Source organism: Furipterus horrens, unplaced genomic scaffold (assembly GCF_987537825.1).
Source record: "Furipterus horrens unplaced genomic scaffold, mFurHor1.1.pri manual_scaffold_8, whole genome shotgun sequence".
Lineage (NCBI taxonomy): Eukaryota > Metazoa > Chordata > Mammalia > Chiroptera > Furipteridae > Furipterus > Furipterus horrens.
This window is the reverse complement of record NW_028327178.1, coordinates 77,298,774-77,311,622: the sequence shown is the minus strand read 5'-3', so window position 1 is coordinate 77,311,622 and position 12,849 is coordinate 77,298,774. Positions and strand designations below refer to the sequence as shown.

At 35.1% G+C, this 12,849-nt stretch overlaps 1 protein-coding gene across 1 annotated transcript in view; it reads right to left on the bottom strand.

Annotated features, from left to right (window-relative positions):
- Positions 1-12,849, bottom strand: part of ESF1 (ESF1 nucleolar pre-rRNA processing protein) — a 70,386-nt gene that overhangs the window by 5,818 nt on the left and 51,719 nt on the right. Inside the window, exons 10-11 of the mRNA XM_090286042.1 lie at positions 9,437-9,558; positions 6,146-6,233 (exon numbers count right to left, since the gene is read on the bottom strand). Of these exons, the coding sequence (XP_090142168.1) occupies positions 6,146-6,233; positions 9,437-9,558 (210 nt within the window). The remainder of the gene's footprint in view (positions 1-6,145; positions 6,234-9,436; positions 9,559-12,849) is intronic.

Genomic DNA, 12,849 nt, shown 5'->3' with positions numbered 1-12,849 from the left:
GTGTTAATAGTTTTATAGTTAAAAAAAAAACAAAAACCTTATTGAGCTACTATTCCTTTAAACAGAAAATGTAACAAAGTACATATAAGAAAAAGATGTGTTGCAAAAAGTTGATCTGTAAAATCACTATTTGTAAGAAATTCCAATTTTCATTACTTGTAATGTCATAGAACTGTTTCCATAAAAGTTTTCCTCCAGAGGGTTTAGTTAAGCACTTCTTATGAGAGAGCAGTTAAAAGAATTCACTAGAGGACTTCCGGACGAGATGGAGGCCTAGAGAGACATGCTGTGCCTCCCTCCACAACTAAGAAGAAATACAACTACCTCAAAATTAGAGACAACCAGAAGTTCCAGAAAATCGAGTGCATGGAAGTCCAGCAAACAAAGATATAAAGAAGAAATATTCATCCAGACAGGTAGGAGGGGCAGAGCCGGGAAGAGGATGCGGTGTGGTGGTGGTGGCAGCAGCAGCGGCGGCAGGGCGGTGGAAAGTGCAGTCATACATTTTAAAAAGTTGGGAGGGACACCTGGGGAGCACTCCCAGCACCAGACCAGACTGTGCAGCCCACATTTCCAGCACCGGGGTAAATAAAGCCTCATTGCTTCTGACTGTGCAAACCAGTGGGGGTTGGGGCGGAGGAAGAAACTGTAGGTCTCTCGTCAGACTCCGCTTGTTTAAAGGGCTCCCACAGTTTTAGGACATCTGCAGACCCACTCACTCTGGGAGCAACGGCCAGGGCAACAGCTAGAGGGGCACCAGTCCTATACGGAAGTGGGAAAAGTGCCTGGAAAAGGGGCGAGTGCTGAGCTAGCGGCATTGTTCCCTCTTGGACCCCTCCCTCCCACACAGCACCACAAAGTGGTGAAACAGGTCGGCCAGTACTGACAAATACCTAAGGCTCCGCCCCTTAAATGTAACAGGTGGAACAGCTCTACCTAAGACACAGAGGCAAACACAGGAGCCTGTCAAGATGAGAAGACAGAGAAATATGGCCCAAAAGAGGAAATAGATCAAGCTTCCAGTGGGAGAACTAAGCGACAAGGAGATAGCCAATCTAACAGATGTAGAGTTCAAAACAGTGGTGGTAAAGATGCTCACAGTCTTGACAGATATGCTTAAGTATGGCAGACACATAAGGGAAGAAGTGAAGGCTATGCTAAATGAAATGAAGAAAAATCCACACAAAACCAATGATGAGGGGAAGGAACCCGGGGTTCAAATCAATGATTTGGAACATGAGGAAGAAAAAAACAGTCAATTAATACAGAATGAGGAAACAAGAATTGAAAAAAATGAGCAGAGGCTTAGGAACCTCTGGGACAACTTTAAACGTGCCAACATCCAAATCACAGGAGTGCCAGAAGGAGAAGAGGAAGAGCAAGGAATTGAAAGGTTATGTAAACAAATAATGAAGGAAAACGTCCCAAAACTGGTGAAGGAAATAGACATACAAGTCCAGCAAGCACAGAGAGTCCCAAACAAGCTAGACCCAAAGAGGACCACACCAAGACACATCATAATTAAAGTGCCGAAGGTTAAAGATAAACAGAGAATCTTAAAAGCAGCAAGAGAAAAGTAGAGAGTTACCTACAAAGGGGTGCCTATAAGATTATCAGCTGATTTCTCAAAAGGAACTTTGCAGGCAAGAAGGGACTGGTAACAAGTATTCAATGTGATGAAAAGCAAGGACCTACAACCAAGATTACTCTATCCAGCAAAGGTATCATTTAGAATGGAAGGGCAGATAAAGTGCTTCGTAGACAAGGTAAAGCTAAAGGAGTTCATCATCACCAAGCCGTTATTATATAAAATGTTAAAGGGGCTTATTTAAGAAAAAGAAGATCAAAACTATGAATATTAAAATGAGAACAAAACTGACAACTATCAACAACTGAATCTAAAAAATAAAAACAAAATCCAACTAAGCAAACCAGAACTGGAACAGAATCATAGGTATGGGGATCATTGGAGGGTTATCAGCTGGGAGGAGGAAGGGGGAGAAATGGGGAAATGGTGCAGGAATTAAGAAGCTCAATTGGTTGGTACAAAATAGACAGGGGGAAGTTAAGAATAATATAGGAAAGGGTGAATCCAAAGAACTTATATGCATGACCCATGGACATGAACTAAGGGGGGTGGTATTGCTGGAAGAGGGGCACAAAGGGTTAAGAAATTAGGACAACTGTAACAACATAATCAATAAAATATTCTTTAAAAAACAATTCACTAGAGGGCAGACGTGTTCTCAGTACTGATCAGACAGTAGTGGTAAACCTCATAGAGATTCACTCTTTTTGCAAAACATTCCTGCATTCCAGATCACTTGCCCATAATCAGATGCAGTCTGTTAATCTTCCTCTGTAACACGGCATTCTGGCTTTGCTTGGAAATCCAGGAATTCTTTACGTCCACCTCTTATACATATGGGTCCTGGCTCTGGCTTTGATAGATACCATGTACTTATAGAATTACAAAAAGTAAAGGGAGCCTATTAGGATTCAGGTTCTACCATCTGGCCCTTGCAAAATTCAACTATGTTTCTTGGGTTTCAGTTTACTCATTTATAAAATGGGCTGAAGTTTGGATTAGAGGACAGAATGAATATAAAAGCATTTGCAAACTGTAATACAATGTATGAGCAGTACATGGTAAGCACTCAACATACTGGCTGAATGAATCAAATATGTGTAACATATTATTAAATTTTCAAGGTGGTTTATCAAATATCCAAAGTTGTCAAGACAAAGGAAACATTTTAATGGGGTATTCTTACATGTAATGTACTTTATTTCACTCCTATTTCGTCAAAAACAAAATCTTATTAAGAAGGTTATGCAATTAGACAACAAGAAAAATTTTCCAGTATTTCATTTCTAAAAGAAAACAAGAACTTGTGCTTTATTCTAGGAGTACATTACATTTTTGAAACTACATTTGATGTCATTTGCAGTTTAGAAAAAACAGAAAAATTACAGCAAGTTTATAGTGTAAAGGGAAAAAAGAGAATGATAAATTAGAAAAGATTTCTAGTATTCAAACTGGCCCCTAATCCAAGCCAAACACCAGCTCTGGTATCAATCAATGAACTCAATTCTTCCCTATTTTGAAGACTATACATTCAGTTCTATAGGACTGCCTAGGGCAAAGGTATTATAAATGTACCCGAGTCCATTTGGCTTAAAATATCTCTGGGATTTGAACTATATACTCTTATGAACATTAATGCTGCTCCTTCTCAGTTTCTTAATGTTGACCGGTCGTGAATAAACTCATGTTTTCAAACTGCTATATAGTTTACCATACCAAAAAAGCTATTGAAAATTATATAGAAGATATTTACAAAGTTTCATTTTAATACATTATGTATAAATAAAGTATACTGAAGTTTATTTTGATTGCTTCATTTTCATATTCAACAGCCAGTGATATGGCATAGCTTTTGTATAAAATTGCCAGTCAACAATATGTTAAGCTTTCTTCCTTCCTTCCAGGTAGTACCTTATGTAGTCTTTACCTGACCTCAAAGCCAATCCTGAATTCTCCCCTCTAATCAATGCTTTCTATCTCTAGTCCCATGATTTGAAATACTATTTTATTAATCTGTAATCTATATTTATACTTTGACTTCTCAGCATATCTTCTACACTAAACCTCCATCTGGATACCTAATTGATATCTCAAGCAATTATGTCCAAAATGAACTTATCAATTTTACTTCTCATCCAAACCTATTGTTCCTAAATTCCTTCCTCAGTAAATGGAAGAGCATTCTTCCAGGGAGACTCAAACCAAAAATCTAAGAGTTATGCTAAATTTCTTCCTTATCCAAATAAATCAGCAAGCATACCTCCAAAACATATCTCAAATCTCATTCAGTTTTCTCCTTCCAATTCCATTACTGGCGTGCCATCTAAATCAGCCATCATCTCATGTCTAGACCTCTGCAAAATCCTGATCTCCCAGGTCTCACCAATGCCTTTCTTCAATCCGTCCTCTTCAGAGGAACCAGAGTAACGTTACGGCCAGCATACACTAGACCATGTCACATACTTGTTTAAAGACCCTCTGTGACTTCCCATTGTCAGAAGAGTAACATCCAAATGTGCTGCCCTGACAGCAAGGCCCTGCATCCAGCCTGGCCTCATATTAAATTCTCTCTCTGTTCATGAACTACCTTATTACTGTCTCTCAATTTTTCCAATACAACAAGTTCTTTCTCACCTCATAGTTTTCTACGCACTTTTCTCTCATTTGTAATGCTCTTCCTCCAGCTTTTTCTAGCTGATTCCTTCTCATTTTACAGGTCTCAGCTTTAATGTTACCACCTCAGGGAAACCATCTTTGCCTACAGTATGTAAAGTAAGCTACTTTCCTTCTTCTTCCCCATTATATCCTCTATATTGCCATATTTATTTCCTTTAAAACATTGACCATATTCTCATATTTTTATTTGTTTACCTGTTAAGCCTGCAGTCCCTAAAACCATACACTCCTCAAGGGACCTAACCTTGTTTATACTACTACTGCTGTAGCTTTAGCCTAACAGAGTGCTCAGCACCTGGTAGGCACTCAAAAATCTTTATTGAAAGAATGAATGAATAAACATGGTAAGATACCATTTTTTAGTGCTAGGTTTTATATTTAAAAAATTTTAGCCTTTGTTATTCTTTTTGCTTTAAAAAGACAACTTACACCCACATATAATTACTCCTATACAGTATTCTAAAATCAAAAGTATATTGAAAGCAAGCAAATTTTATCTATACTTTTCCTTGGAACTTTTGATATTAACTTTAGAAAAAGCTTTTTGCACAATTGAAATGTGCTGGTTCCAAGAAATAAGCTACCCCAAACCATCAAACATTTAACTTAACTTACTCTTTGAATCCTGTCCTGAGTTCTGCAATCTGACCAGATTTCACATGCCAAATGAAGCACTTTGGAATGAGAACAAGGAAACTATAATGCTTTGCATTTCTCCATATAATAAACTTGGTTTCCTGAAATCAGAGGGTAAGACTAAAATCCATCATCTTCTAGAAATGACCACTCAGGTATGATAAAAAGCAGAACATGCTAAGTTTCCATTTCCCTTTCCAATTCCTAAGAATCTCACATCCTATAATGGAGTTTATTCATCTTGATCTCCTTTTCATCAATAAAATGTCAGTGCTAAAAGGCTATAACAACCAGGAAATAATTTTGAGCAATTTTGACTTTCCTGTTGAGAACTATTCTGGCCCACGAGTCAGGAGGGACAAGAAGCAGGGAAACTTCATAAAATCCTTCTCTTTACAATGCCAGATTGGAGTTGCGCCAGGCGCAAGCCTTTGGGGTTCATGTGTGTGGTATTCAAATCAGGGCAAAGCGAAATGCATGAGAACAAATGAAAAATGCTTACAGTGGTCTCTGCATTGACTTGTTCAAGTATGGCCTGAACCTTACCACACGAATTTATACATACCAAAAAGGTAAAAATAAAAGTATTCAGGAAAGAATAAGTGGCGCATAGGCAATGGAAACAAGGATCCTTAGATATAGAAAATCAAATACCACGTTGTTTAGGAATTCAAGAAAAAATGGGAGGAGGTTGGTTTGCAGCTACAATAAAGCAGGATAAATGCAAAAAGAATATGAAACATAGATGTTTTTGTATATTTGAATAGAAAAGCTTTTATACAGCACCATGTAAATATTTTAAATTTAAAAATATATCTACATAAATGTAAATTTATTTCACACTTCAATTCTTCATAGCCTTTGCAGAGAGAGACCTAGAGTGAATATGTTATAAAAAAGCAGTGAAAGCACACAAGAATAGAACTATTCATTTTTCTTTCAATCTTTTATAGTCAATTTGTTTATAAGGATATTTCCCAGAAAGGAATCTGCAGTAAACTTAAATTAATCACGTTACCAAAAGCCTCCCACAATGAAATTACTCCTTGTATATAAAGGGGGAAGGCTGACCTTTCCTGATCTGGTCAATGGTTATAACCCACAGGACAGACCTGCTTATAAGGCACTAAGGGATATATACAAATTTGAGAAATTTTAAAAGAATGAATAGTTTATATTTTTTCCACCCATGTTACCTTTTTTCTTTTGATTCCAACTGAAAACAATAAATGTGTGCTGGCTTACCTATTTTTTTAACTTCTTCAGCAAAGTATGGATCATTCAAATCAACATCCGAGGGAAATTCATCTTCACTGGTCTCTTCAGCAAGAGCCTTAAGGTTGAATATAAAATACATACAGCTTATTACAAGAACAATCATATATATATATATGTGTGTGTGTGTGTGTGTGTGTGTGTGTGTATGTATATATACATATGAAGATAATATGATTTCTCTTAAATCACATAATTCAATCTAAAGCCAGTTTTAAAAAAAGGATCAGTTTATATAAAATAATTCCCATTTGAGTCATTCTTTTATTTGTTTAACAAATATTGGCTTGGCCAAAAAGTTTGTTTAGTTTTGTCCATAAAATAAAAGACACACTTTTCATTTTCACCAATAACTTTATTTATTTGGATATTTTGAGTATGTCAGCTATCTCCCATGTGGCATAATGCTGATTGTCCTCAATAAATGTCTTCATCTGATCGCTGTCAACTTCAACTGGTCTACCTGACCATGGAGCATCATCCAGCGAGAAATCCCAGCATGAAACTTTCCAAACCACTTTTGACACATTTGATCAGTCATGGCACCTTCTCCATACACTATACATCTTTTTTTTTTTTTTTTTGTATTTCAGTTGTGTTTTTCCCTCTCTTGAAATAATAAAGCATAATATGCCAAAAATGTTCCGTATTTTCTTCCATTTTCAATATTAAAATGGCTACACAAAAATTCACCAATTCTGATAAGTTTTTTAAACTGCATGCTGATATGACAGCGGTCACAATACAATCTAACAAAATTGTTTCAAATGAAGTTAAAGACAACTAAGTGCTACTAGAGCCATCTTATGGAAAAAAACCAAAAGAACTTTTTGGCCGACCCAGTATTTATGGAATACTTAAATGTAGGAAACTATGTAGGGTATAGAGGAGAAATGAACATTATCAGATACATGTTTTCTGTTTTCAAAAATTTTATAATCTATTAAAGGAAGTTAGACAAAAATAGAACTATACACTAGTAATAATAATTCAAGATAGGAGGTGCTAGAAGAGACAAATATAAAATGATACAGACATTCAAAGAAGGAAAGTACTTTTAGATGTGTGGTAAGTGAAGAGCGGTGGCCTTATGTCTTAGAAAATTGAGAAATAGCAGTGCTATAAACAATGTGAAGTAGTGCATTGTGGGTTATATTTTAAATTATTTTTAAAACAATTTACTTGCTGGTTAGTTAAAAATAATGATTCTTTACTATGAAAATTCAAGCATATGTAAAAGCAGTAAGGATAGCACAATGAACCCCCTGTTCATTCTCATCACCCATATTTCAAAATGCATTTTCTTTTATCCATAATCTACCCCCCAAAATTCCTGGCTATTCTGAAGCAAATCTGTAAAGTTTTTCCTAATTAAATTGGAACACACTGTCTACTAAATTAGTATGTTTAATGAAAAATCCAGGTATATAAAATAGATAGAATATATGTGAACTAAGATCAGATTAACTATATTGAGTTTATCCCCAGGAATCTAAAACATAAGTCATTTTACCAAAAACATTTAGAATGCATATTGCTAACCATCATCGTACATGCTGAAGAAGACCCATGAACCCCTAAAGAATATTCATTTTATTATCTTTTTAAGAATGAAACTTCTAAGAATTTTTTTTACTAAAATATTATAATAGATTCAGCCATAATATATTTCTGACAAAGATGATAAAATATGTATCTAACTTCATATCTATTCACATATTTAACTTTTTTAGGTCTATACTATAACTATTATCAACTATGGTGCATAAACATGTATTCATTTCTTTAGTAATCATTTTTCAATATCAAAACTGAAGTCACAGAGAGGAAAAGATGAAAAGTATTCATAATGTGAAGAAAATTCTTGAAACTCTTCTCTATATGGAGAACCTGTGGAATTGGAAGGGATCTGCTGGAATCACTAAGTCCAGTACAGTGCACAGAGTCTAGAACAAACTAGGCACTCAATAAATGTATTTTTAATGTTATTGATAAAATGAGTCCAGTTTTAGTCTAATGAAGGTAAAGTGCCCAACACATGAAAATCAAAGGTATGATTTATTTTATATAAATAAAATTAAATAGCTGTAAAGTTCTCAGAAACAAGTGACTACTTTATTGACCCTATAAAGATCTACTTGTTAAGTCTTCCAATAAACTGATGGCTTAATGACTTCTGAAATTATCCCATTTAAGAAATATTTTACCCTACTTACTTTTAAAGGAAGTTTGGGAAGAACAGAGGTAGCATATCAATAGGGACAGGGGTCTTACCCCATTTCCTCATTTCATTATCCATTTCCAGAAACACTAACTACAATTAGGAGTACAAAAATCACTCCATTGCATCATTCAATTTTGTTACCATCTAATCTTTACGAGTACTGAAAGTCACAGCTGTACGAAGAGCACAAGCTTACATACTACAGAGAGAATACAGTGCAGTAGAAAGAACACTGGAGTGAGAGAGCTGGATTCAGTCTCAGCTTGGCTGTTAACAAGTTATGTATCCTCAGGCAAATCACTTAATTTTCTACAACTATAAAAAAACATCAAGGATGAACTAGAACTAATCACTTAAGATTCCTCAAGTTGTAAAAATCTGTGATTAGTGATACCATCTTAAGTAAATGACTTTACTGCCAGAATGCTGCATTTTGTTGACAAGATAAGAATATTTTCAATTGAAAAACCATTTAGTGGACTCTGCTACTATTCCTAAAAACTCTGATTCTGCAAAATATGTTATGATGAGAGTCAAACCAGATTTTCACGCACATCATATTAACAGAGAAAATATCCTTAATAAAGGGACTTAATAAGATGGTAAAAGACCCAAATGATAATATTGAAAAGTGAAACTTCCAGGTTGAAAATAAAAATGGATAGAAAATTTTATTCATATTAAATACTTTTCTATGTCTATATCCTCAGGTAAGGAAGTCTGTATGTACCTCTCTTCCTCAAAAACAGAAGAGAATGAAACTATTTTACATCTACATATCAACTAAACATGTATTTTAGGTAGAATGTAAATGCAAATAGAGCACAGTGGCTGTGGGTTTTTACCAGACTTTGTACATTATGCAGCCTTGGAAAAACCACTTAACCTATTGGCTTTTCCCTTGCCTCTTTCTTAAAACTGCAATGGTAACAAGGCCACTCAAGTGAGTTTCTACCTTACGAGATAATGGATGCTAAGCCCCTGGTACCTTCTCATACATAGCTGTGGTTCAGTAAATATTTGGTCATCTTTGATACCTTCTGTTTCTTTTTTAGTCTTTTCTTCTCTTTCTTCTTCTCTAAAAATTGTTCCCAAGGAGTCAGTTTATCCTTTCCTTCCAATTTGTTTTTGACCAGCTCTTCTGCACTTTCTTTAAGACCTAAGAAAAACATAAAAAATAATTAAATTTAAAATGTAATTTACCAAAAAAGGTAATTTATATTTACTTTAATAGAGTAATAAGATAAAATGCAACATCACAGAATAATGTAGGATCAACTTATATCAAAGCTATTTCTAAGAGCAAACAACAATAAACATTACCAAAACAAAATAAACAAACCCAACAACTTGATATATGATCAAGGCAAGAAAATCCTTTCTTTAGGCTCAAATTTCATTTCTCCATACTTGCTTTGAGATTCTAAAAAAAATTCTGGAACAGGTGACTAACAAAAATTGATTGGTAAGGCAATCCCTGTTGAAATACCCCCTAGGAAGAAAGCATTCTTATGATCACCCCTTAAGCACTCGTGAGGCCACATCTTTAAGATCAAAAGAACCAGTGAGTTCAGACTCCACTTTGTATGGTTTAAACTCTTTCAATGCTGTTATTTGCTCTTGTACTTCCACACTAAGGGTCTTTGCTCCTTATATTTTACAGCTCCTGAATGTTACTAGGGCTTATGTAATAGCTGGAGTGGGTGAGCAGGTAAAAAAAAAGCCCCAAGGCTGATGTATCAGTCCATGAAGACCCTTATCACTGCCAAAGTAAAGGAAATATGACTACTGTATTGTCCCCTTTGATAATAAAGATGTTTATTTTGTAGTATTTTTTGGAGGTCATAGTTGGGTTGGGGGAAGTGGAGGCTTCAATATTTAGATGACACATAATCCATTAAAAAAAAACATAATTATGGAATGATTCAAAATGCTGACATGGTCATCCACATCAACTTCTCAGATACATTTTAAATTCTAAGACAATGAAAACAATCTTAAAGATATAATAATTCCCTTTTATCCTGAGACTGAGAGTTCAGCAACTTGCCGAAGAACATGCAGCTAGGAAGCTACAAAGATGAAATTTGAACTCTTGGTTATCTTATATACTACTACCAGATATATCGAAAATGCTGGTTTGACCCAGAATAAAAAAATATATAGGCAATGAGTAAAACCCAAAGCTTTTGGTCTCAGGTCTGTCATCTGCAAAATGAGGTTGGCCTAGATAAGAAGCATGCAACTGCCCTCTCCCACATATGCCATTTTTCCCCCTCACAGAACATATTTAGTAGAAGTTCAAATAAGTAAAACAACTACAAGTAGTGCTTTGACTCTTGAGCCCCAAAGTACAGCATGAGACAGGTGTAGCAGATGATCTGAGGTCCCTTCCTTGGCTTTTAAACTCAGACTTAATCTCAAAACTTCTAAGACTTAGAAAAGTATTAAATTATACGTACACTCAAAGTTAGGTAGATTTGTTTTTATGGCATACTGCTGGTACTATGTCTAATTTATTGGATGTTAAATCAGAAACACAACTCTCAATTTAAAAATGTTGCTTGTAAGAAAACACAATTCTCTATATTGAACAGTTTTCAGGAGAAATGTGAACTGTATAAAACCATGTCTAGATCTCTGACCAAATCAACAGATACACAGCACCTTGGACATATAAACTGGGATCTCCATTTGGGAAAAGCAGCAAATCCTGGCAAAATAAGTTGATTTTGAATAACAAAAAAAAAAAAAAAAAAAAAATTAATAATTTGTATATTATGCCTAAGGCTCAGCACAATTAATCCAGTTTCACATTGTAAATGTACAGAATTATATCACATATGTTTAAGTAATAATTTTAAGGTAGTTTACTATAATTTCCAAATAAATTAAGATTTTATTACTCTAAACTATCAAATGAATATATTCAGAGATTATTTTTCAATCAAATGTATTCTCTGATTACACTCATGAATTGCATAATGACAAAGATACCTTCTGAGAAATTCATTGTTAGGTAATTCTGTTGTGTGAACATCACAGAGTGCCTTACACAAACATAGATGGAATAGTGTACTACACATACACCTAGACTTATTGTACAGCATATTAAAGGCTACAAACCTGTACAGCATGATACTGTACTGAATACTGTAGGTATCTGTGTATCTCAACATATCTAAACATAGAAGTACAATAAAAATATGGTGTATTTTTGTATAAGGCATTTTCCAGGAATAGGGCATGAAGGACTGTGAAGTTGCTCTGGGTGAGTTAGTGAGTGGTGAGTGAATATGAAAGCCTAGGACATTACTATATACCAGTGATTTTCAACTGGTGTGCCACAAAAATTTTTAAAACATACAGTACCTGACTATTTAATCAGGGGCACTGACCTCTTTTCCCTTAGACTGTCAAATAAAAGAAGAGACAACAGCCAACACAACAATAGCCATCCAGTGTGAATGAATCACAATTATACCATTTTTTTTTTGGTGTGCCGCAGAATACCAGTATTTAGCTTATGTGTGCCATGAGATGAAAAAGGTTGAAAATCACTGCTATACACAACAGCAGACTTTAGAAACACTGTGCACTTAGGGTACATTAAATTTATTAAACTTTTTTAAATAATAACCTTGACTTACTGTAACATTTTTGCTTCATAAACTTTAATATTTTTACTTTGAGTCTTTTGTCATAACATGTAGCTTAAAACAACCACTGTACAGCTGTACAAAAATATTTTTCTTAATATTCTTATTCTATAAGCTTTTTCCTATTTTTGAAGGTTCTAATTTTTTAACTTAAGTTTTTCTGTTTTTTTGTTAAAAACTAAGACACAAACACACACATTAGGCTAGGCCTAAACAGGGTCAGGACCATCAGTATCACTGTCTTCCACCTCCACATCTTATCCCACTGGAAGGTCTTCAGGGGAAATAACAGGTATGGAGCTGTCATCTTCTATGATAACAATGCTTTTTTCTGGAATACCTCCTGAGATACCTGCCTGAGGCTCTTCTTGAGAAGGTGTCACTCTTCTAAGAAATAGCCCTGGCTGGTATGGCTCAGTGGATTGAGCTCAGGCCTGCAAACCAAAGGTTTGGGCCTACAAACCAAAGGGTCACTGGTTAGATTCCTAGTCAGTGCACATGCCTGGGTTGTGGGCCAGGTCCCCAGTTGAGGGTGTGCGAGAGGCAACCACACACTGATGTTTCCCTCTCTTTCTCTCTCCTTTCCCCTCTAAAAATAAATAAATAAAATCTTTAAAAATATATATATATATTCATGGCAGTTTGCTTCTTTTTTTCATCAGATTTGCTTGTAAGCAGATAATGCATCATGACCATTTCCCTCTATTAATAAAAACCTTTCAGTGTTGGGGTTCATGTTTCCAAACTTTTTAAGAAGGTTGCTGAGGTCTGCAAAAGTTTCTGCTAAACCT